The sequence below is a fragment of the Macaca mulatta genome, chromosome 1 (assembly GCF_049350105.2).
Source record: "Macaca mulatta isolate MMU2019108-1 chromosome 1, T2T-MMU8v2.0, whole genome shotgun sequence".
Lineage (NCBI taxonomy): Eukaryota > Metazoa > Chordata > Mammalia > Primates > Cercopithecidae > Macaca > Macaca mulatta.
Window position 1 is genome coordinate 124,547,624 of NC_133406.1, and position 21,324 is coordinate 124,568,947.

The 21,324-nt window shown below is 45.5% G+C and overlaps 1 protein-coding gene across 2 annotated transcripts in view; it reads left to right on the top strand.

Moving 5' to 3' along the window:
- CASQ2 (calsequestrin 2) overlaps positions 1-21,324 on the top strand; it is a 69,646-nt gene that overhangs the window by 42,662 nt on the left and 5,660 nt on the right. Inside the window, exons 7-8 of one of the 2 annotated variants that reach the window (XM_015148921.3) lie at positions 1,114-1,159; positions 9,090-9,144. In XM_015148921.3, coding sequence (XP_015004407.3) covers positions 1,114-1,159; positions 9,090-9,144 — 101 coding nt within the window. The remainder of the gene's footprint in view (positions 1-1,113; positions 1,160-9,089; positions 9,145-21,324) is intronic. The other variant, XM_077950529.1, reaches the window with a different exon arrangement.

The window sequence follows — 21,324 nt, forward strand, 5'->3', positions numbered from 1 at the left end:
ATGCCCAGTGTTTTAGGGAAACTATTTTATCTAATCTCCAACCTTACTGGGTAATTATTATTCCAATTTTACAGATCAAGAAATTGGACTCAATAGTTAAGTAACTTAGCCAAAGATGAACACTCTGTGCATAGGACTTCTGGGAGAGGAATGCTTGATACCACTCAGGGTAGCTCTAGCATGAATCAGCAAATCTTTTCTGTAAAGAACAAAATGGTAAATCTTCCAGGTTCTGTGGGTCAGATGGCGTCTGTTGCAACTACTTAACTCTGCGGCTGTGGCATGAAAGCAGCCATGGATCATGTATAAACAAATGGGTGTGGCTGTGTCCCAGTCAAAGTTTATTTAGGAAAATAGGAGGCCCTGGCTGGATTTGTCCCACCAGCTGTAGTCTTCTGACCCCTGCTCTTGAGGTAGGGATGATATGGGAAAAAGGAACATGGTAGTGCGCTCACTGTCTTGTCCATCTATCCTACCTGACATGTGCACGTGTGTGTTCATTTTACCTGGAGGACTGTGATCCCCCTCGCCTGGACAGTCCTAGTTCCTTCAGGAAGGCAGTACTTGGAGGAACAAATATTATTATGTCCAGCACTATTTGCCAATATTCAAAAAGAAATGAAACTATGAGCAAAATATAGATCTGCTCTATATTTTGTCTGCTCCCCTAAATATCTCTAAAGGACTTTCAATGGATACCCCAGATGATAAAACAAAGGCAGTTTTAACCTACAAAATCCGAGATTTCCTGTTTTCCCCCTCAGGTTTCTCATTCCAGGCCTGCTGTGGGCTCTCCGGAGTGGTGGCTACCTGTGAGGAGGGAAATGGCATCTTGCCTTGGGAGTGAGCTGACCCTGTGCCCTCTGACCCATTGTTTGTAACAGACTTTATAATCCTTGGATCAGTGGGTCTATGAAAAGGCTGAGTGGCTTAGGCCCAGCTCGCTGCCTGACACAGCAGAGTAGAGCTGGTCTGTTTCCTTAGGAGATAAGTGGGTCTTTAGGGTTCTCCATGCCTTAAAGGAACCAGCATCTCATTTTACATTTCAAGATGCTGTGGCTGCTGTATCTGCCACAGTGACCCCTACTCAAGGAAGCCCTTTTTTTTTTCCAGACCCACTCTACGTCGCCTGCGCCCAGAAGAAATGTTTGAAACATGGGTAAGAAAGAGGCAAATTCTCTTTGCCTTGTAGAGATGAGTATAGTCCCCAAGAGCAGTGCTTCTTAGATTAAGTCCCTAAACTCAAACCAAGCTTTATTTGGCTGAGGTGGATGTCTAGGTGAGTATTTGAAACATGGACAGTTTGGGTACGAGGGCTCATAACTGTAATCCCAGCACTTTGGGAGGTTGGGGTAGGGGATCACTTGAGTTCAGGTGTCCAAGAGCAGCCTGGGCAACATAGCAAAACCCTATCTATCTCTACAAAATATACAAAAAGTAACCGAGCATGCTGGCACGTGCCTGGAGTTACAGCTACTTGGGAGGCTGAGGCAGGAGAATTGCTTGAGCCTGGGAGGTCAAGGCTGCAGTGAATTGTGATCATGGTGCTGCACTCCAGCCTGGGCAACAGAGCGAGACACTGTTTTAAACAAAACAAAACAAAACAAAAAACAAAACAAGACAAAAACATGGACAACATCATGCTCAATTAAAACACAGTTCTTGATGGATCAATCTAAGCCTTTTTGGTACTACTCACTAGGCAAAATCGCTCTTAGTTCATTTCCCACAGTGACTATAGCTTCTGTTCATTGACCACCAGAGCCGCACAGTAACACAGCAGAAGGGACTCAGGCTACAAAGTCATAGAGACTTGGGTTCAGGTCCAGAATCTGCCACCTAGTAGCTTTGTGTCCTACGTCAAGTCATGTGGCCTTTCTGAGCTCTTCTAAATTTCCTTATCTAGAGTTGGGACTTTTTATAAGGATGAATGATATGAAGAGTTCAGAATATGGTAGCTGTTTTTAAAAATATCAAGTGAAGGTACTGGCAAGCAGCTGAGCCAACTTGTCCTCTAGGTCTGTGTCATGGATAATATGTCAGGCAGCTCAAATAGTGTTAGATGGAGGGCCTTGGAGATAAACCCCCAACCCACACCTCAACTTTGTACAGAATTTCATAAATAACAAAGGCTGTGGAGCATTTTTCAAAGCGTTTCATGCATCCTTTTATTTGGATCTTCCAATAGCTCTAGAAAGTGATGTAGAAGAAGTATTATTAATTAGTTGGTCATAGGGGGCACACCTGTAGTCCCAGCTAGTTGGAAAGTTGAGGTGGGAGAATTGTTTGAGCACAGGAGCTTGAGGCTTCAGTGGGCCATGATAATGCCACTGCACTCCAGCCTGGGCAACACAGCAAGATTCTGTCCCCCCAAACAAACAAAAACCAAGTACTATTTCAGCCCCATCTTACATAGTCAGAAACTGGTGCTCATACAGATTAATCACTAAAGGACACATAACTAATAACCATTAGTTGTTGGAACTTAAATACAGGCCATCTGGAGCCAAACCTGGTGTTCTCTGCAGAATGCCTCCCCGGAGTGACTATATCCCCACAAGGGGCCATTTGGGGTGAGGGATGGGGAGGAGGAGAGATGAATTAACACGGAAGTATTTATCTATTTAATTCTTTGAAGTGATGGATGAACAGAACCAGGGAGTAACTTGACATTGTTTTACTGGTCTGTAACTTACTTGGATGTTTGAAGGTAAAGCAAACATTTCACAAGATACCAAAGGGTAAATAATACAATCCAGAGGAGTGGACTATTTAATACCAACTCAGCACAATAGAAACAAACTTTCCTAACATTTAAAGCTTTCAAAGATATTAAAACAGTCTTATCGCTAGGCATAGTGACTCACGCCTGTAATCTCAGCACTTTGGGAGGCCAAGGTGGGCAGATCACTTGACGTCAGGAGTTCGAGACCAGCCTGGCCAACATGGTGAAACCCCATTCCTACCAAAAAATACAAAAATTAACTGAGTGTGGTGGCAGGCGCCTGTAGTCCCAGCTACTTGGGAGGCCGACGTAAGAGAATCACTTTCACCTGGGAGGCAGAGGTTGCAGTTAGCTGTGATTGCACCACTGCACTCCAGCCTGGGCAACAGAGTGAGACCCTGTCTCAAAAAAAGAGTCTTATTAATATATTTTAAAATGGTAATAGCAAAAAGGTATAATAGTGCTTTAAAATAATATATATTTTTTTAAAATCGTTTTTACTTTTTACCCTAAAATAATTTCAGATGTACAAAAGTAGTGCAAAGAACTTCATTATCTCTTCACCCAGATCTCCCAAATGTTAACATTTTACGATGCCTTCTATCTACGCAGATACATAGAGAGATAGATGATAGATAGATAGACAGAGAGAGAGAGAGAGAGAGAGAGAGAGAGAGAGAGAGAGAGAGAGAGACTTATCAAAATCAGGAAATTAACACTGATATAATAAGTCTACTACCATTATTCAGATTGGCCAGTTGTCCCACCAATGTCCTTTACTGCAAAAGAAAAACATCTCTGTTTCCTGGCCCAGGATCCAATCCAGGATCCCACACTTGCATTTGCCTATGTTTCTTTTTCTTTTTCTTTTCTTTTTATTTTTTTTGAGACAGATTCTCCCTCTGTCACCCAGGCTGGAGTACAGTGGCTCCATCTTGGCTCACTGCAGCCTCTGCCTCCCAGGTTCATGTGATTCTCCTCCCTCAGCCTCCCAAGTAGCTGGGATTACAGGTGCACACCACCATGCCTGGCTAATTTTTGTGTTTTTAGTAGAGACAGGGTTTCACCATGTTGGTCAGGCTGGTCTTGAACTGCTGACCTCAGGTGATCCTCCCTCCTCGGCCTCCCAAAGTGCTGGGATTACAGGCATGAGCCACCACGCCTGGCCTGCTTATGCTTCTTTAGTCACCTTTAATTTGGAACAGGATCTTGGTCTTTGTCTTTCATGACACAAAATACCACTTTAAATTGAGAGTCATTATTGATGTTCTCTTCTGCTATGGCTTTATCTTCAGTTTTTTTCTTTTTATTGTCTTTATTCCTAAGAGGCACATCTCCATTACCTAGGTTCTAGGAAGGGAGGGAATATAAAACCATGGACCCCTTCTCCCAGGTCTTTCCTTCCTGTCACAGCAGTATCACACCCAAGACCATGGTGTTTTGTAGATGGGGAGCCTCTGTCCTCACATATCCCACACTGCTGCAGAAATACTCCCTGTGGACACATTAGAGGCAGATGTTCAGACAGGAAGTTCAGTGTCTGGTTTCATTGGAACTCACTCTCTCCTTTCTTTTCATTTAATGAATAAGATAAAATACAGCCTTTTGCAATAATATAAAATAATGGTGATGGCTCCTATTTTCCACATTAGTGCATATTGAATTGTTCTCTACTTGGGGAAGGGCAGTGCATTGAATTTAACCAGGTAGAGAAAAGGGCAACTGAAATGGTTTATTCCTTCCCTCCCCATTCTGGAAAAGCCTCATGACTTACCCAGGAGCCCTAACCAGACCTAGTCAGCCCCTCATTCAAGTCTCCAACTAGAGAGGGAAGGCAGGACAGGCCCCTCCAGTGTCACCTTTGTTTCCTTGAAAGGGAGAAACAGAAATCAGTGCATCCAAAGGACCTCTGAGGAGCCACTTTCCATACCTCCTCCTCTACCTGTGCCCCTTGGCAGGTCACTGCTCTGAAGAGTGGCATCTCTGTGGGCCACATGGCCACAGCAACTTAAACCACAGATGTGGCTGTGGAAAGTGACCAGCTAGTGAACTTCAAAGGCTTTGTCTTTGGCCAGGCAACGTGGCTCATGTCTGTAGTCCCAGCACTTTGGGAGGCTGAGGTGGGCAAATCGCTTGAGTCAAGGAATTCAAGACCAGCCTGGGCAACACAGCAAAACTCCGTCTCTGCAAAAAATACAAAAATTAGCTGGGTGTGGTGGTGCGTGCCAATAATCCCAGCTACTTGAGAGGCTGAGGCAGGAGGATCCCTTGAGCCTGGGAGGCAGAGGCTGCTGTGAGCCGAGATGTGCCATTGCACTCCAACCTGGGAAACAGAGTGAAACCCCATTTCGAAAGAAAAAGAAAAGTCTTTATCTTCAACATCCACTTCCCCAGACACTGAGAAGTATTTAAATAAGATGGGAAAGCCAGCTAGGACTAAAACAACTATTGATCTTTCTCTCTCTCTAATTGTGCAGGTTTTTAAGATGCAGGCCATAGAAAACACATCACATATGATTACTAAAGAAACTGGTGCCTGGTAATATTTGCTGTGTGTACCTTGGAAAGCTATTTATTTATTTTAAATACTCAAAGAATGTCAAGCTGTCAAAAAGAGACCCAGTGCTGATCTGTCATTCCCCTTGGAGACCTCACCCTCCATCTAGCCAAGTGGCCCGCTAGAGTCCTGGGGAACTGCCCACAGGGAAGGAGAGTCAGCAGTTTCTTCTAAAAGAAGCTTCCCTCTATTGCAACAGCAAAATACTTTCAAGATGGGGTCAGAGACCCCCAGACAGGCATCTAGGTCACTCCATTGCACCTTAAATAGGGAGCCTGCTTATTTTAACCACATTTTTTCTTTGCATCTCTTCATTCAACATGAGAACAAATATTCAACAGAGACTGGAAGGAAACTGAGTAAAATATTAAGTGGTGATGTATGCAGTTGGTAGGTAATTGATACACATAGTTTCTTCTTGGTATACCTAATATTTTCTAATTTAATTTTCTTCAGTGAGTAAGGTTTTTTTTTTTTTTTTTTTTTTTTTTTTTTGAGATGGAGTCTTGCTCTGTCGCCCAGGCTGGAGTGCAGTGGCGCGATCTCAGCTCACTGCAAGCTCCGTCTCCCGGGTTCATGCCATCCTCCTGCCTCAGCCTCCCGTGTAGCTGGGACTACAGGCGCCTACCACCGCACCCGGCTAATTTTTTGTATTTTTAGTAGAGATGAGGTTTCACTGTGTTAGCCAGGATGGTCTCAATCTCCTGACCTCTTGATCTGCCCGTCTCGGCCTCCCAAAGTGCTGGGATTACAGGCGTGAGCCACCTCGCCCGGCCTCAGTGAGTAAGGTTTTTATTGCCATACTCCTTTTTTGAGTCTAGGCATTAAAAAGAACCCCTGTGCTAAGCAATGAGGTTATAAAAATGAACATTGCTGTCCTGTCCTTAGGAGCTCAGGTTGAGTAGATGAAACAGTCTCAAGACATATAACGCCAACCCAGTATGCTCACTGCTGCAACAGAGGGACATACAAAGTGCTGGGGGATCCAAAGGAAGGGATTCACTGAAGTTACTCCAAAATCTCCAGTTCTTTGGGAAATCTTGCACTCAGTTACTTTCCATGCAGGCCTCTTTCCAGCCTCTTTCAACTTAAGAGCCATTGATCCAAGTTTGCAACATCTTCTGCAAACCCTGCAGGGGGCAATACATTCATGGAGCCTGTTCTGCTGGTGGTGGTGAGAAAGAAAGAGTACAGGTTCTGTGGTCTGAATGTTTGTGTCCCCCCACAAATTCATACATTGGAAGCATAGCCCCCAAGGTAAGGGTGTGAGGAGATGGGGCCTTTGGGAAGTGATTAGGTTTTGAGGGCTCAACCCTCATGTTGGGATTAGTGCCCTGATTAAAGAGGCCCCAGAGAGCTAGCTGGTCCCTTCCACTGTGAGGATACAGCATGAAGATAGGCAGTGTTTCTGAGACAGAAAGCAGGCCTCGCCGGACACCGAATCTGCCAGTGCCTTGACTTCCCAGCCTCCATAACAGTGAGAAATACATTTCTGTGGTTTATAAGCTACCTAGTTTTTGATATGTTGTTATAGCAGCTTGAATGGACCAAGACAGTGGGCGTTGGGGCCAGACAGAATTGGCTTGAATCCCCCTTCTGTCACTAGTAGTTCTGTGGCCTTAGGTAAGTCACTTCGATTCTTCAAGCATTCAATAAGAGTAAGTCTTTCTTAGGAGATTTTGAGATAATGTTCTTACAAAGTAAGTACGGAAAAAATAGCAAATAGCAGATATCGTTGCCACTTTAATAATTGTTATTTTAAGGCATAATCCCTTCTTTCAGTGAGCTTGCCATCTAGTTGAGGAGGGAAGATTCATGCAATTAAAAACGGAATTTCCAAGACAATGTAACCTAAAGACCAAAAGAGAGATCTGAGTAGCAAAGGCTGTGGGATTCAGAGAAGCCCTGGGGGTTCCCAGCCCTGAGATCAGCATAGCTCTTCCTCCCTGTGCAAGCTGGGTTCTCACTGAGTAACCCCGACTTGCCGGTTTGCCCTTGGGTTCCTACTCTGTGAGTTTATTACTTGAAAATGCCTGGCACCTAGGGCTGGCCTGCTTCCTTGTAGATGTGGCATACAGGTCTGCGTGCTGAATCTTTGTGACCACACAGAGACAAGCTTTTTCCCTTAGTGACAGTGCTCCCTCCAGGGGCCATCTTGGGTCTGGGGAGTGACAGCCATATTATGAGCAGCCTCCTAGAAAACAAATATGGATTCTTAATTCTAAAGCCAATTTCCAAATGCGTTCTAGCAGGGCACACAGAAATGAAGCCCGCTTCACAGAGTTAACAGCGCTCACTCCCATCTGATGGCAGGAGACAGAGACACAGGCTAGCCTAATGAGAACGGATCGGGATATTCTGTCTGGCGATAATAGCAAATGTAAAACAGGGAAACCTCGGACTCCCCTTCTGGTTGCTGTCGGATTTGTGTAATAAGCCGGCACACACAGGCACACACATGCGTATATCTGTAAAATTAAATTCCCCGGAGAATCTGACCAAGGCAATGCCCACTCTCTTGTTTTTAATAATAATATTTTCCGTTTAATCTTTCTTAGAATTTGTGGAAGTTTTGTCCATTCCAAACTCAAAGGAAAAAAATTAGCATTTAGATAGGATTGCACCAGCATTAAAATCAATTGAAATGGAAACAGAGATCACGGGAAGGTTGAGACGCCTGGAGGTTTCTCCATAGGATGATTCTGATATGACATTCCGAGTGCCCAAAGCATACCTCTCCCCATGTCTCATCATCAGTATGCACTCAGCTTTGTCCCCAGGTGCCTCTTTCTCACACATATTCCTCTCCAAGTCTCCTGAGAATCACATTTGTGACAGCAGAGCCGCTTCCAAGCTCCAGCTCCTCTTTCTCCAGAAATAATCATTGCAAAGGAGACACAAGGCATAGGGTCCTTGCTGTCCAGGGTGTAGAGACATGAAATGCCCCTCGTTTGCCCCATAGACTTAAAATACTCTCTTTAGGTTCTTCTTCCTGCCCCTGCCCCCACAGCTATACCCACTTTTCTCAGTCACACACCCTCAACTTTCCCTACACTCAAATTCCAGACAATTCCTGCAGCCTCAGAAATGCGTTGGAGGCCTATACTGACTGGGCAAGGACTTCAAGGAAGTCACCTAGAGGTCACAGAAAGCAAAGTGTCCCCTACACACTACATGGATTCCGTAGGCAGGGACCTAACAGGGAAGCTCAACCGTTGTCTGTGATTCTTGTGTGAACAACACCAGCCCACATCCTAATTGACCTCAATGATTCCTGTCTGCCATCCATTTGGGGATAGTTTCAGGATCTGTCCACAGCATTCAGAAGCCTGCATAATCTGGTGCATCACTGACTCTATCTGCCAGTGGTAAACTCTTGAAACAGAGACTGACAGCTGCTTCTACTGAGCCGCCTCTAGAGCCATTGTTGCCCTCAGATCTCCTCATAAACCAGACTCATGTTCTTTTTCATTTTGCCTTTTGCTGTTGCTCTCCCGGAACCACCAGACCACAGGAGTGAGGCTTATTTAGTGCTAATGTCTTACGTGTGGTTGGTATTTTCTTGTCTTGCAAACTCATTTATCTGAGTCCCTGGTCCAAACCCTATGCATTCCTGCCAGTTGCTCCTCAGCATGCCTTCCTTAATGTGAGCCCCACTCTACTCCTCTGTGCCTCTGTGTTCATCCCCGCTTCCACACTTCTCCCTACCTCTCCTGTTTCCATTCCAGCTTCTGAGTCTCTGTCCCAGGCTCAGTCCTTTGTATCCCTCCAGCTGGAAGTGTAACTTTTGATTCTTTTCTCATACAGGAAGATGATTTGAATGGGATCCACATTGTGGCCTTTGCAGAGAAGAGTGACCCAGGTAGGAAATTTTCAATCTGCTCTTTTACAACTTTAGCGAGAACCGATTTCTCACCTTTGTCAGCCCTCACCTTTCTCTTCTCTCACGTCCCATCCGCAATGCAACTGCAAGATATTGGGCACCCCCTGGTGGCACCCATTAAGTATGAGTTTGTTTTCAATTGTGCACATGGCTAAGAGAAGAAAAGATGTGAACAAATCAGAATGTTATAGACTACCAGGTTCCTACACCGCTGCACAGCAATGGATCAATACACTGAGTCAGTGGGATTTGCAGCAGAGAAAGAGTTTAATAATCGCAAGGTTGCCAAATGGGTAAGGGGAGGGATTCTCAAGCCACAAATCCAATTCTTCAAGGGGTTCTGGGCAAGGGTTTTTAAGAGGGTCATGGAAGGTGAGGGCCTGGAAAATTGGGGTCATCAATTGATCTGGGTAAGAGGATGAAATCATGAGGATGTGGAAACTGCATTCTTCCATAAGTCAGCTCCTTGCTCAGCCTTTTAGACCAGCTGATGTCAGTAGTTTTATTGGTATGCAGAACCTAAAAGAGAAACTCAAATGGAAATCTTATTGTATTAGTCAGTTCTCACATTGCTATAAAGAAATACCAGAGACATGGTAATTTATAAAGAAAAGAGGCTTCATTGGCTCACAGTTCTTCAGGTTGTACAGGAAACAGGGCAGTATCTGCTTCTGGGGAGGCTTCAGGGAGCTTTTACTCATGGCAGAAGGCAAAGCAGGAGCAGACATCTCACATGGCAGGAGCAGGACCAAGGTGGTGGGGAGGCGCCACACACTTTTATATAACCATATCTTGTGAGAACTCACACCAAGCGGGGCATAGTGTTAAACCATAAGAAACCACCCCCATGATCCAATCATCTTCCACTAGGCCCCACCTCCAGCATTGGGGATTACATTTGAACAGGAGATTTGGGTGGGGAACACAGATCCAAACCATATCACTTTTAATCTCACCATGTCTTAAATTTCATCTATGGAACAGAGAAGGGATAACAAGTCTTGTGACAAGGGCTACATTATCCTGGGGTAGTACACAGTGACCAGAAGTGGCCAGAGGGCAAGCCAGCTTCACAATGGCTGCTGATGGTGTGGGAAGCCTAGTGGGATTTTATTTTTTTCTCCAATTGATTTTATAAAATGCTTTTGGAGATGCTTTCAAGAACCTCAAACATTCTGCTTTGCTGCTCAAACATAGAAAGGTACACTGGGCACTGGGGAGGATATTAAAACATACCAGCTTTACAGGGTGTGTGTGTGCTTGTGTGTGTGTGTGTGCATGTGTGAACTTCTGTTCATATTAAAAGAGTATTTACCAATTTTGCCATCGAGCCTATATCAACCACAGTTCTACCTGAAAATAGGATAAATGTATACTTTGATCCATAAAGTATTGTCTGTGCTTAGGAAATGAAGTAGGAAACATTCCCCTAAATAATGAGAACTGGGGAAAATGAGCAGCTTATTTTAAAAGTGCAAGATGACCCTGTAAATGAATTTGTAACTTTGTTTTTGGAACTTGGACAACTTTTCACTGGTTTCACTCTTTTCAACACCAGTGGAGAGTGAAGTGCAGGCAAATTAATTTTGCAGGTAGCAATTTCCTATGGCAGTACTCTGTGAGATAGAGAGTCCCCAAAAGAAAGTGGAAGCACAGATTCTGAAGTGCATTTTGGAAACCCTGAGACAACCCAGAATGTAACCAAAGACAAGGGAATGTAGACATCATGGTACTTGCTGGGGACCTCAGTCTCTTATATACTCATAGGGAGAGATTTAGAGATGGTTCCACTGGACAGATCAGGAAACAGCCATTTGGAGAAGTTAAAAAAAAGAAAACTGCCCAAGAGAACACAGTTAGTGGTAGATCATCAAGGGTGAACAGATCGCCTTGTTCATCAATATATAGCTGATTCTTGCACAATGTCTTGACACATGGTAGGTGCTCAATAAATATTTGTCTGGCAGATGATTAGAGAGTTAGATGACCAAACAAGACCGAGCCCCAAACTCTTCACTGGCAGACCAGCTTTTCCTTCCCTTTTTTGGCAATACACTAATAGCCTCCATAGTTTCTTATAGAGTGAAACCCACATTTTTTATCATATAATTTGTAAAATCAAGATATAATCCACATACCGTAATATTAACCCTTTTAAAGTGAAGATTTCAGTGGTTTTTAGTACATTCACAAAGTTGTGCAAACATAATCAGTATCTAATTCTAGAATATTTTGAAAAACAGCCATTAGCAGTCACTCCCATTTCCCTCTCACCCACCTCTGCAGGCAGGAATTACTTACTATCACTAAAATTTGCCTATTCTGGATATTTCATACAAATGGAATCATTTACTATGTAGCCTTTTGTGTGTGACATCTTTGACTTAGCATGATGTTTTCAAGGTGTCCCAATGATATTGCACATATTCCTTTTAAGGGCCGAATCATATTCCATTGTATCAAAACCAAATTTATGTTCTGAATTATCTGAGCACTCTCTTGGCTTTTTTCATTTTTCATCATGATCTAGCCCTTGTCTCCACCCCCTCAAAAAAAAGCCAGTGTGGTTTCAGTGGGTTTTCCACAGATTCTGGCCACCACTCTGCCCCAGAGGAGCAAATAGCAAAGGAAGCCAATTGCCTAAGGTTTACAAACTATAATCAAACAGAATTGGATCCCTGGTGTTATGTGAACAGAGATGCAGTTGCCATAGGCAGCAGCCTGCTGGCCAGACTCCAGAGGGCTCCTTCCCCACCTCACCTGCCCCCTTCCAGGACTGTGGGGAAGCCTGTCTGGCTCTTTGGAACAATAGAACAAAGAGGCCTCCCTGAAGTTGCAGGAACCTGTTTGACCGAGATTGCTGCTGTAATGAATCAAGCTCCAGAAACTACTTCCACCTCCTCCCTGCACAAATATCCCTGGGCCTGAAGCTGTGTCTTTCCCCAAAAGAGCCCAAGCTGGGGCTTGTACTGGGAAGCTGTAAGCACGCACTGAGGTGAGGGGAGGGGGAGGGGTAGGAGCTCTGGAAGCATCTTCTGTGAGCGAGGGCCTTGCCACTCCGGGTTGGGAAAGGGGAAGAACTGTCTGTGAAAGTCCCTGACTCTGAATTTGTGGTTAATCAGTGATTTACCTGCAGAGCACTGGTGTGTAACCTGGGGCAATGGGCCTGACTGCAGGACTAGGAATTTCATTCCTGCAAAACAGTCCCTCTGCATTCCTTTGTTCTTGCTAACAAGTTAGACATGGCCTTTCGCCCCAGCCAAACACCTACCCCACCAACCCAGGGAAGAAGATCATACATTCAGGAAAATAATACAGTTCTTCTTAAAGAGCTAACATCATTGAGGAACTGTGCTAGGAGCTTTATGTGGATGACCTTATTTAGCACCTAAAGCCACTCTGTAATATGTGCCTGATGATGATTATTCTGGTGTCAGATGAGGAACGTGAGCTTTAGAGGTTAAATAAGTTGCCCAAATCACTCACTGTACCTAAGCCAAGATTCAAATTCAAGCAGGCTGTCTTGACCTCTAAATACATCATGACTATGAGGGAGATGATGGTGATTGTCACTTACTGTGTACTTATACGTACACAAGAACCCCATGAGGAAGGCATTATTTTTATTACAACTGAGGAAGCTGAGGCTGAGAGAGCTTACCTCACTGGGAAGCATAAAGTTGGAATGACGCTGAGGACGTCTGGCTTCCCAGCCCACACCCTTAACCACAAGGCCCTGCCATAGAGTTATATGAAGTCGTCAGGGTAGCAACTCTGAGTGGCATGTAAGTCTGTAGCAGGGCCTGTGCTAAGTGATCATTTGGTCCTCCTTCCTGCCTCTCTATTGCCCTTCACCATCTTCTCCACCTCCAACGTTTGAAAGACAAGAAAACAGAGACCCAGGGCAATGCAATGGCATGTTTGAGATCACAGGGTTATAGGAATAGTGGAAAATCAAGCTTAGATTTCCCAAGGGCCCCTCCTGTGCACAGTCCACCCTATCACACCAACTCCAAACAATGCCCCAGCCAGTGCAGGCTCTGAGCATGTGCAGTGCTGCCTCATGTACTGGGGAAGGGGGCACGAGCAGGCAGAGCAGGGGGAGGTGAGAAGAGCGCAAAACCACCTGGAAGCTTGAGAGCCTAGTCAGGGAATAAAAGTCCGGCTTCCTCCCACTGTCCAGGTTTGGGATCTAAGATTATACAGCAGCAACAACCACACGTCCCAGCGATCCAGCTGCCCCAACCACTTTCTTCTCCCAACAGTTCTGACATGACCCTCACGGCCAAGAACTTGAGTTCACCCCTTGTAGAAAGCTGAGGGCAAGCAGCAACCCTGTACTCTCACCCCCACCTGCCAGGAGGCAGGGTCTGCTCTCCTGGCCCTAGAGCCTAATCGCTGGATCTCTCCTGCTGTACTCATCCCGTGCCCTCAGGCAGGCCTGGCTGGGAAGGGCATTTCCTAGCCCTGCGCTCTTGCCCATTGCCTGGTGGTGCTGCCAGTCTTCCTCCAGCTCCTGCGCTCAAAGCGCCCGCCAGAGCCGCTCGTCTGACAGGTTTGAAAATGAACGACGCTCTTCCTCACCACTCCTAGATGTGTCTGTGTCAGGCTGACATCTTCTTTATAACATGTGATGAAAGGTTTGCAAAGCGGCATTTCTACATGAGTGCATGCTGGATGGATATCCTCAAAGGGCACTGGGAATATTAGCGCTAACAAGGTTAGCTGGAAATGCAAGGACAGGCTGCTGTCTGCGCATGTGGAACAGAATTAGTGACAGGCCCTGGAAAGAATGTCTCCAAGCTCTGTTCCATCTAAGCTTCCACTGGTTCAGGTTCCTGTAAAAATCTTTTTGAGACCATTGTCTCAAGTAGGACCACTAACTGCCTCTTTGAGCTTTTGATTTTAAATTTGGTTTATCAAATGTAACATTTGGTTCTCTCTTTCCTTCTTTCTTTCTTTCTTTCTTTCTTTCTTTCTTTCTTTCTTTCTTTCTTTCTTTCTTTCTTTCTTTCTTTCTTTCTTTCTTTCTTTCTTTTCCTTCTTTTTTTTTTTTTTTTGAGACAGAGTCTCCCTCAATTGCCCAGGCTGGAGTGCAGTGGCACCATCTCTGCTCACTGCAACCTCCACCTCCCGGGTTCAAGTGATTCTCCTGCCTCAGCCTCTGGAGTAGCTGGGATTAGAGGCATGGGCCACCACACCTGGCTAAGTTTTGTATTTTCAGTAGCCTCCCAAAGTGCTGGGATTATGGGCGTGAGCCACTGTGCCTGGCCTGGTTCTTGCTATGTGTTGAATGTTATTCCAAGCACTTAACAAGTATCAACATATTTAACCTTCGCAACAACCCAACGTGTTAGGTGCTGTTTTTATCATCTTCCCCGGTGTACAGATGAGAAAATACAGGGACGAAGAAGTTAAATAATGTCCCCAGCTCACATGGCTAATCAGTGATAGAACTGGGATTCAAACCTAGCAGTCCAGCCCCAAGTCTGGGCTCTGTAACAACCAGCTTAAGCTTCTCTTCATGACAACACCGTGTCATTTTACTTTTTCACCAATTCCGGGATCTTAGGGCCAGAAGACAGGCAGAGAAAGAGGGCTGTGGTAAGGAGTGGTAGTGTATTCACATGTCTCAAGTGCCGTCTCACAGCCGTGGGGCCCAGACAATGTCCCCTGTCCTACGCGGATGTTTGACTCTCACGGGTGACTTCTTGGCAACTCCATCTTGTGAGAGGAGAGCTCCCTCTGAGGTTTCCCAAAGGGTCCAGTTCAGATGCTGGGCCGCTTTTTGAGAATTCCATACTTACTGAGTGAGCTCTGGCCTAGAGACCAACAAGGCCTTTCTGAGAGAGGACCTGTCCTATACACCCTTGTGTCTCAGCCCCTGGCTCTGGGCTTAAGATGTTGTGGGAACTCAAATTATACCTGCCTGATGAAAACAAACAAACAAACAAAACCCTTACACCTGTAATCCCAGCACTTTGGAATTGCAGGCAGGTGAATCACAAAGTCAGGAGTTCGAGACCAGCCTGGCCGACATAGTGAAACCCCGTCTCTACTAAAAATTCAAAACTTAGCTGGGCGTGGTGGCATATACCTGTAGTCCCACCTACTTGGGAGGCTGATGCAGGAGAATCATTTGAACCCAGGAGGCAGAGGTTGCAGTGAGCCAAGACCACACCATTGCACTCCAGCCTCAGTGACAGAGTGAGACTCCATCTCAAAAACAAAACAAAACAAAACAAACAAACAAAAACCCTTCCCGTCAATGAAGGATCAAAGTAGTGAGAAAAAAAAAAAAAAAGCCTTAAAATGATTAAGAGTGTGATGGGGGTGGAGGAGAAAAAGGAAGAAGACAGAGGAAGTCTTTACGAGGCCCTTCTGCCTGTGTCTCCCTACACACTTTACCCAACCCACATGCTGAGAGCATCTCATTATATCAACATGCCTGAGAGGTCATGTGGCTGCTGTTCTCTCCACTTTCAGAGGAGGAGACGAAAGGGGAGCGGTTAAGCGACCTGTGCAAGGTCTTTAAACTCCAGACCCAGTGCCCTCTTTAGACACAACCTCTAAGCTCTGTGGTTCCAGCCCCGGCCGTTTATCTGTCCACCTGCCACATAAGTAAGGGCAGGACCCCACTCTAAGAGCTTGGCCCCCCCAAGCTCAGGCCTCTCTTCACAGGAGCAGAGACCCTGAGGCCCAGAACTTCCCACGGCATTGAGTCAGGAAGGGTCCCTTTCAGTGCCTTTGTGGAGTGAGCACAGCCAGCGTGCTGTGGGCCTGTTCGCTCCTAGACCGCTGCTTGGTCTGAGACACACGAGCCTCTGCTGAATGTGGCCTTGGCTCCTGACTTGGCTGTACCTGGCCTGGGACCGGTCCCCTAGGGCTTGGTGAAGGCTCATTCCCATCAGTCCCTGCCAGGGAAACAGGAGAGGATAATCACCAGTTTCTCCTCCCACAAAGATGTGATTCCCAGAGGCCACTCGCTTGCCGTGGGAAACCTCCTGGTTCAACGTGCATCCCTTGGCTGTGGGTCATGGCCTCTCAGGACTCTAAGCCTGAGTGGCAGGAGAGGAGTTGCAGTTCTCACAGCTCCAGGTCTCTTTATTTACATCCATCTCTGAGACACCAGTCCCCCTCAGAGCCATCCCTGAGTTAGCCAACCCACCATACTGCAGCTGCTGGGAGGCGAGGGCTTGGCAGTGTGGTTTGAAGGAGGGGATGGGACTCTTCCATGGGAAGGTAGAGGCCAGCCCTCCAGCCCTGGCGCTGACCCCATGGACAGTTTCCTCAGAGTCCCAGCCCCTGCTTCCCTGATGTTGAAGCTTTCACACTGGGCTTAAAAATTTCAAGCACAAACTCGAGGAAGGAAGATGGCAGCAACACTGGTAGGAGTGAGGAGACCTCAGAGGGTAGGAGACAGTGGAAGTGGCGCCAGACGTGCAGACTTAAGACCTGAGTTCAACTCCCAACTCTACCATTTGCTCCCGTGTGATGCTGGGCAAGTCATTTGCTCTCCTTGGGTCTTAATTCCATCCCCTTTAAAATGGAGATGATAAAATCTTCCTAACCTCCATCAAGACGAGTTGTAAAAATCAAATGCGAAAGTACTCAGTACCCAGTAAGTGTTCAATAGACACTCAGAAAATAAAGGCTGGAGCAGCGTGATTATAGACTTTCTGCATGTGGAGAACAATGTCCTGTGTCCTGGTTGGGCGTGGTGGCTTTCGCCTATAATCCCAGCACTCTGGGAGGCTGAGGTGGGAGTATCGCTTGAGCCCAGGAGTTCAAGACCAGCCTGGACAACACAGAGAGACTTCATCTTTACAAATAATAATTAAAAAATTAACTGTGTGGTGATGTGTGCCTCTGGTCCCAGCTACTTAGGAGGCTGAGATGGGAGAATCACTTGAGCCTGGGAAGTCAAGACTGCAGTGAGCCGTGATTGCACCACTGCATTTCAGCCTGGGGAACAGAGCGAGACTCCATCTCAAAACACAACAAAAAAGAACAATGTCTAGTGTCCATAAAGGAAGAGTGGGGAGTAAACGTCATGTGTATAAAAGGAGATTTCAATTGGATGCAAGGATAAGATTCTTGGCTGTTACAATGATCAACTCTGTAGTCAGCCTTTAGCAATGTCGAAGGGTCTCAGTCCCGGAAATATTCAAAAGATACAAATGTTTTGAGTGGGGGCTATTCACCTACCTGGATGTTTGGAATGTCTGGGTTGCCGGGGTCTCTTCTCATTTTGAGAACTGATGCTTTTCTGATGACTGCAGAGACTAGTCCTCTACTTGCTATGTCTAGATAACTATTAGCCTACACATCTCTGAATAGTATTTCCCCCTTTATCTCTATATACTTTTTTGAAGTATGGGCTATATTCCTTCTGAAACATGCATGACCACAGTCTTGAAAGGCCTCCAAGCCATGTCTACCACTGATAAAGGAAACATTTACTCATTTTAAACTCAGTCATTCATCCATGTAATTTTAACAGTGGACTAGTTCTTGCTTAACATTGAATTACTAAAGTGAAACGCGGCTTCCTACACCTGCCTTCCTGGTCAAAAAGGGAGGATCCACAGAGAATGTTTCTCTTTTCCAGGGGACCTGCCAGTTTTACAAAGAAACAGAGGCTCTCTTTGGAAAAAATTGAACTTGTAACTTACAATTTTAGCAACTGAATACATGTGAGACCAGGTTAGCTGCCTTAACTCACTTTCACAGATTAATGAGAATCCATTTTAACAGGTCTGCACTCAAGGCTGGGGTCTGAAGAGGGGAGAGCCCTGGAGGCTCGTAAGCCTTTGATCAGGAATATCCATACAAGCTAATGCCTTAAAAGCAAAGGAATTAAACCTTTTCCTGACCCAGTTATCAAGGCAGGGTTCTCGTGGTCACACCAGCTGGCACAGCCATCCCTGAAGCCTTTGGTCACAGAATCAGCAACAGGAGCCGGAAGGAACTGCCCCACGCTGTACTGTCTTGTGATGTAGTTTTCCGTGGGCATGTTCTCTACCACGTGGGTCCAAGACTGCCTCCACCCCACTCCCGGTGCCCAGATCACTGAACTTAATACCGATGTGGTAAATGAACAGAGGAACGGCCAGGCTTAGGGAGTTCCAGCTAGCTTCCTTGCCTTTGAATGTAGAATGTCAGGTAATTTAAGTAAAATAATGGCTAAACCTTACTCTATGCCAGGCACTGTCCAAGTGCTGCAGGAAAACTGATTCATTTAACTCACAACTACCCAGTGAAGTAGATGCTATCATTGTCATCATCCCCGTTTTACAGATGAGGAGACAAACATTAAATAACTTGCTCTAAGTCACACTCTAAGGGTACATCCAGGACCTTGGCCAAGGTCATTTGGCCCCAGAGTCTGTGTGTTTAAGGGCTATGCTGGGTTGACTCCCTGAAGAATGGGCTCTGTTCTATCATTAAAAGTATTCGGGGACACAGACATTGTCCATTACAGAGTTCATCACCCTGAACATCTGAAACCTGCCCTTGGATCTAGAGGAAACTTTTTCAGCTTTAATGTCAACCTTATTTATTAATTTATTCTGGGAATGGTTTTTGAGATTTCTTTGCTTCTCCATAGACACAAAGAATATTACAAAACTCTTTTTATTTTCTTGAAAATGGGCTTCAGGCCATACTTTTGACTTTGCTCATTTACATAAATACTACCATCCATTTGATTTTTCTTGCACAGTTCAGTTTTTCTTTTCGTCTCTTAACCTGCTCTAGAATGTCAAATAGGAATGTAGTAGGTATGTTCTTGGATACCACATTCCTTTTGATGCATCCCAATGTTAAGAGAGTTTTTCCCATAAGAAAACAACAGCGCTCTGTTGTGTATGCAGCTTGTAGTTCTGGGTCACAGATCCTGTCCCTCCACAACACTCGTGCCTACCTAGACTCTCCTTTTCTTTATGTGAATCAGTCTCTTGCACCACAAGTTTGCTTTCTACTTTCATTTGAGTCTGTGTTGTTGCATTTCATCCTCTTTGTGAATTTCAGATTTGTCATGTCCCTTTTATGCTTGACTCTCTCTCATCTTCCAAAGTACTAGCAGGGTCACCTCATTGATTATCATTTCTTTATTTTCTGCAGCTAAAAATAGTAACTGAAGTTGTTTTGGAGGAATTCCTCCTTGTGGTCTTTGTATTATGATTCCTATCTCTACAGATAACCAAGGCGGCACCATATTTCCCTCTCCTGTGACAGACATATGGCCAAAGGAGAACCCATAGTGTCCACACTTGGCAGCCAGTGATACACTGGAGGGGCCAGACCTTCTCAGTTCCACCTACAGGCAGCAGGAGTAATGCCCCTACCCCACCTTGCCCCCAGCCCCGCAATTACAGATAAATGAACTCTAATGCTTAGGGCCCTGTCAGTCTCCGGTGTCTGTCATAATCTCATTTGTAATATGGTTATGAGCACAGATTAAAAGATTACCCAAGTCCACTCTGTATCTCTGCAAGAAGTGGACACCAGCCATAAAGACCACTTCTAGGCCTGACATAGTGACTCAAGTCTGTAATCCTGCACTTTGGAAAGCTGAGGCAGGATCACTTGAGCCCAGGAGTTTAAAACCAACCTGGGCAACAATGTGAGATCCCTGTCTCTACAAAATAAAACAATAAAATTTTAAAAACTAGCTGGGCATAATGGCATGCATCTGTAGTTTTAGCTACTTGTGAGGCTGACACAGGAGGATCATTTGAGCCTGGGAGGTCGAGGCTGCAGTGAGCTATGTTCCCATCACACACTCCAGCCTGGGCAACAGAGCCCCCCCCCCCCGCCCCCGCCAAAAAGGAACTTCTCCACTAGAGGTCGCTGTGCTTCCCACGTAGTAAGGCCTAAGGGGGCTCAGCCTGAATCTTCAGTGTGAGCTAGCAACAGTGACTACACCAACTCAAAAACTCAAAGTAGAGTTGCTAAGAATAGTATGCGTTTTGCCTGGAATGCATTAGAGATAAGGAAGTGTAGAAAAAACTTTTACCAAGAGTCCAAAAGAGCCAAACAAAAGCTAGCATTCCTGGAGAGAGGAGAGGCTTGCTAAACAGAGGCCATAGGGAGGAGCTCAAGTTTGCTGAGATTCCAGGCAAAAGGAAAAAACTTTGCAAAGAAAACACAGTTAATTGAATTCCCAAGTAGCTGGTGAGTTACTTATATTCACGGTATAAATTTCAAGCCACGAATTCAGCTATGCAAGAACTGTAACTTTATTATTTAGAACTGAACCTAAATTTCAATTTTGAGTGTATACCACTGAGTGGTGGAAGCTGGGGCTGATAATTAAAGGTTCTCCACCCCAATTCCACCATCCCGAGGGATCCAGGGTCTCTCTGGTTCCCAGGCATAGCTGAGTGGGGTGCACATCTGGTAGGGGTCATCATCATTTGTCCAAGTTCCTCAGAATGACAAGACAACTCCATGGGGCCTTTCGACAGGCTCTTCTGCCCTAGTGCTCCTATACTAGGGGGTTCTTTAGGGGATTCTGGGATCTTTTCATTTGCCTAAGTTTAATTCGGAAACAAATCATGGGTCTTCTATACCCTGGGATTCCCGGAAACAATGGAGATTCTGTACATGCGCACATGGCTTGTGTTTCTGCACATGCACACACACACGCACGTGCACACATGCACACGCACACACACACACGCACGCACACACACACAGGCGCAGTTTAGTATTCTCAGGGATCTTCCAGAATCTAAACCATTTTTTCAGTTTCTAGCTGGGGGCTGGGGAGTGGTGCTGAGGGTTGAGAGTATGCTATCTCTTACTGAATATTCTCCTATAATTTTTGTTTATGGCAAAAGTTGTATGCTCACAGTCCTTCAAGGTTTAGGCTTTTAAAGCTAAGAAGTTTGTGTTCTTGAAACTTATAAAGCTCCTCTCTGCTTTTCTTATGAATCATCCCGCCCCTAGGGCAATGACTGCTGCTGACTGAACAGAGGGAGGGCCCAGTATACAAGGAAATACGGAGGGAGGGAGGGAGGGAGGGAGGGAAGCCGCGTTTACTATCTCAGAGCTGTGAAACCAACTGTAAATCAGATGCTCGTTTGGTTTGAAGGTTTTAGCAATTCCTGGTTGTAGAAAACTAAGGGTCCAGGCTTAAACATTCTTGGTCTA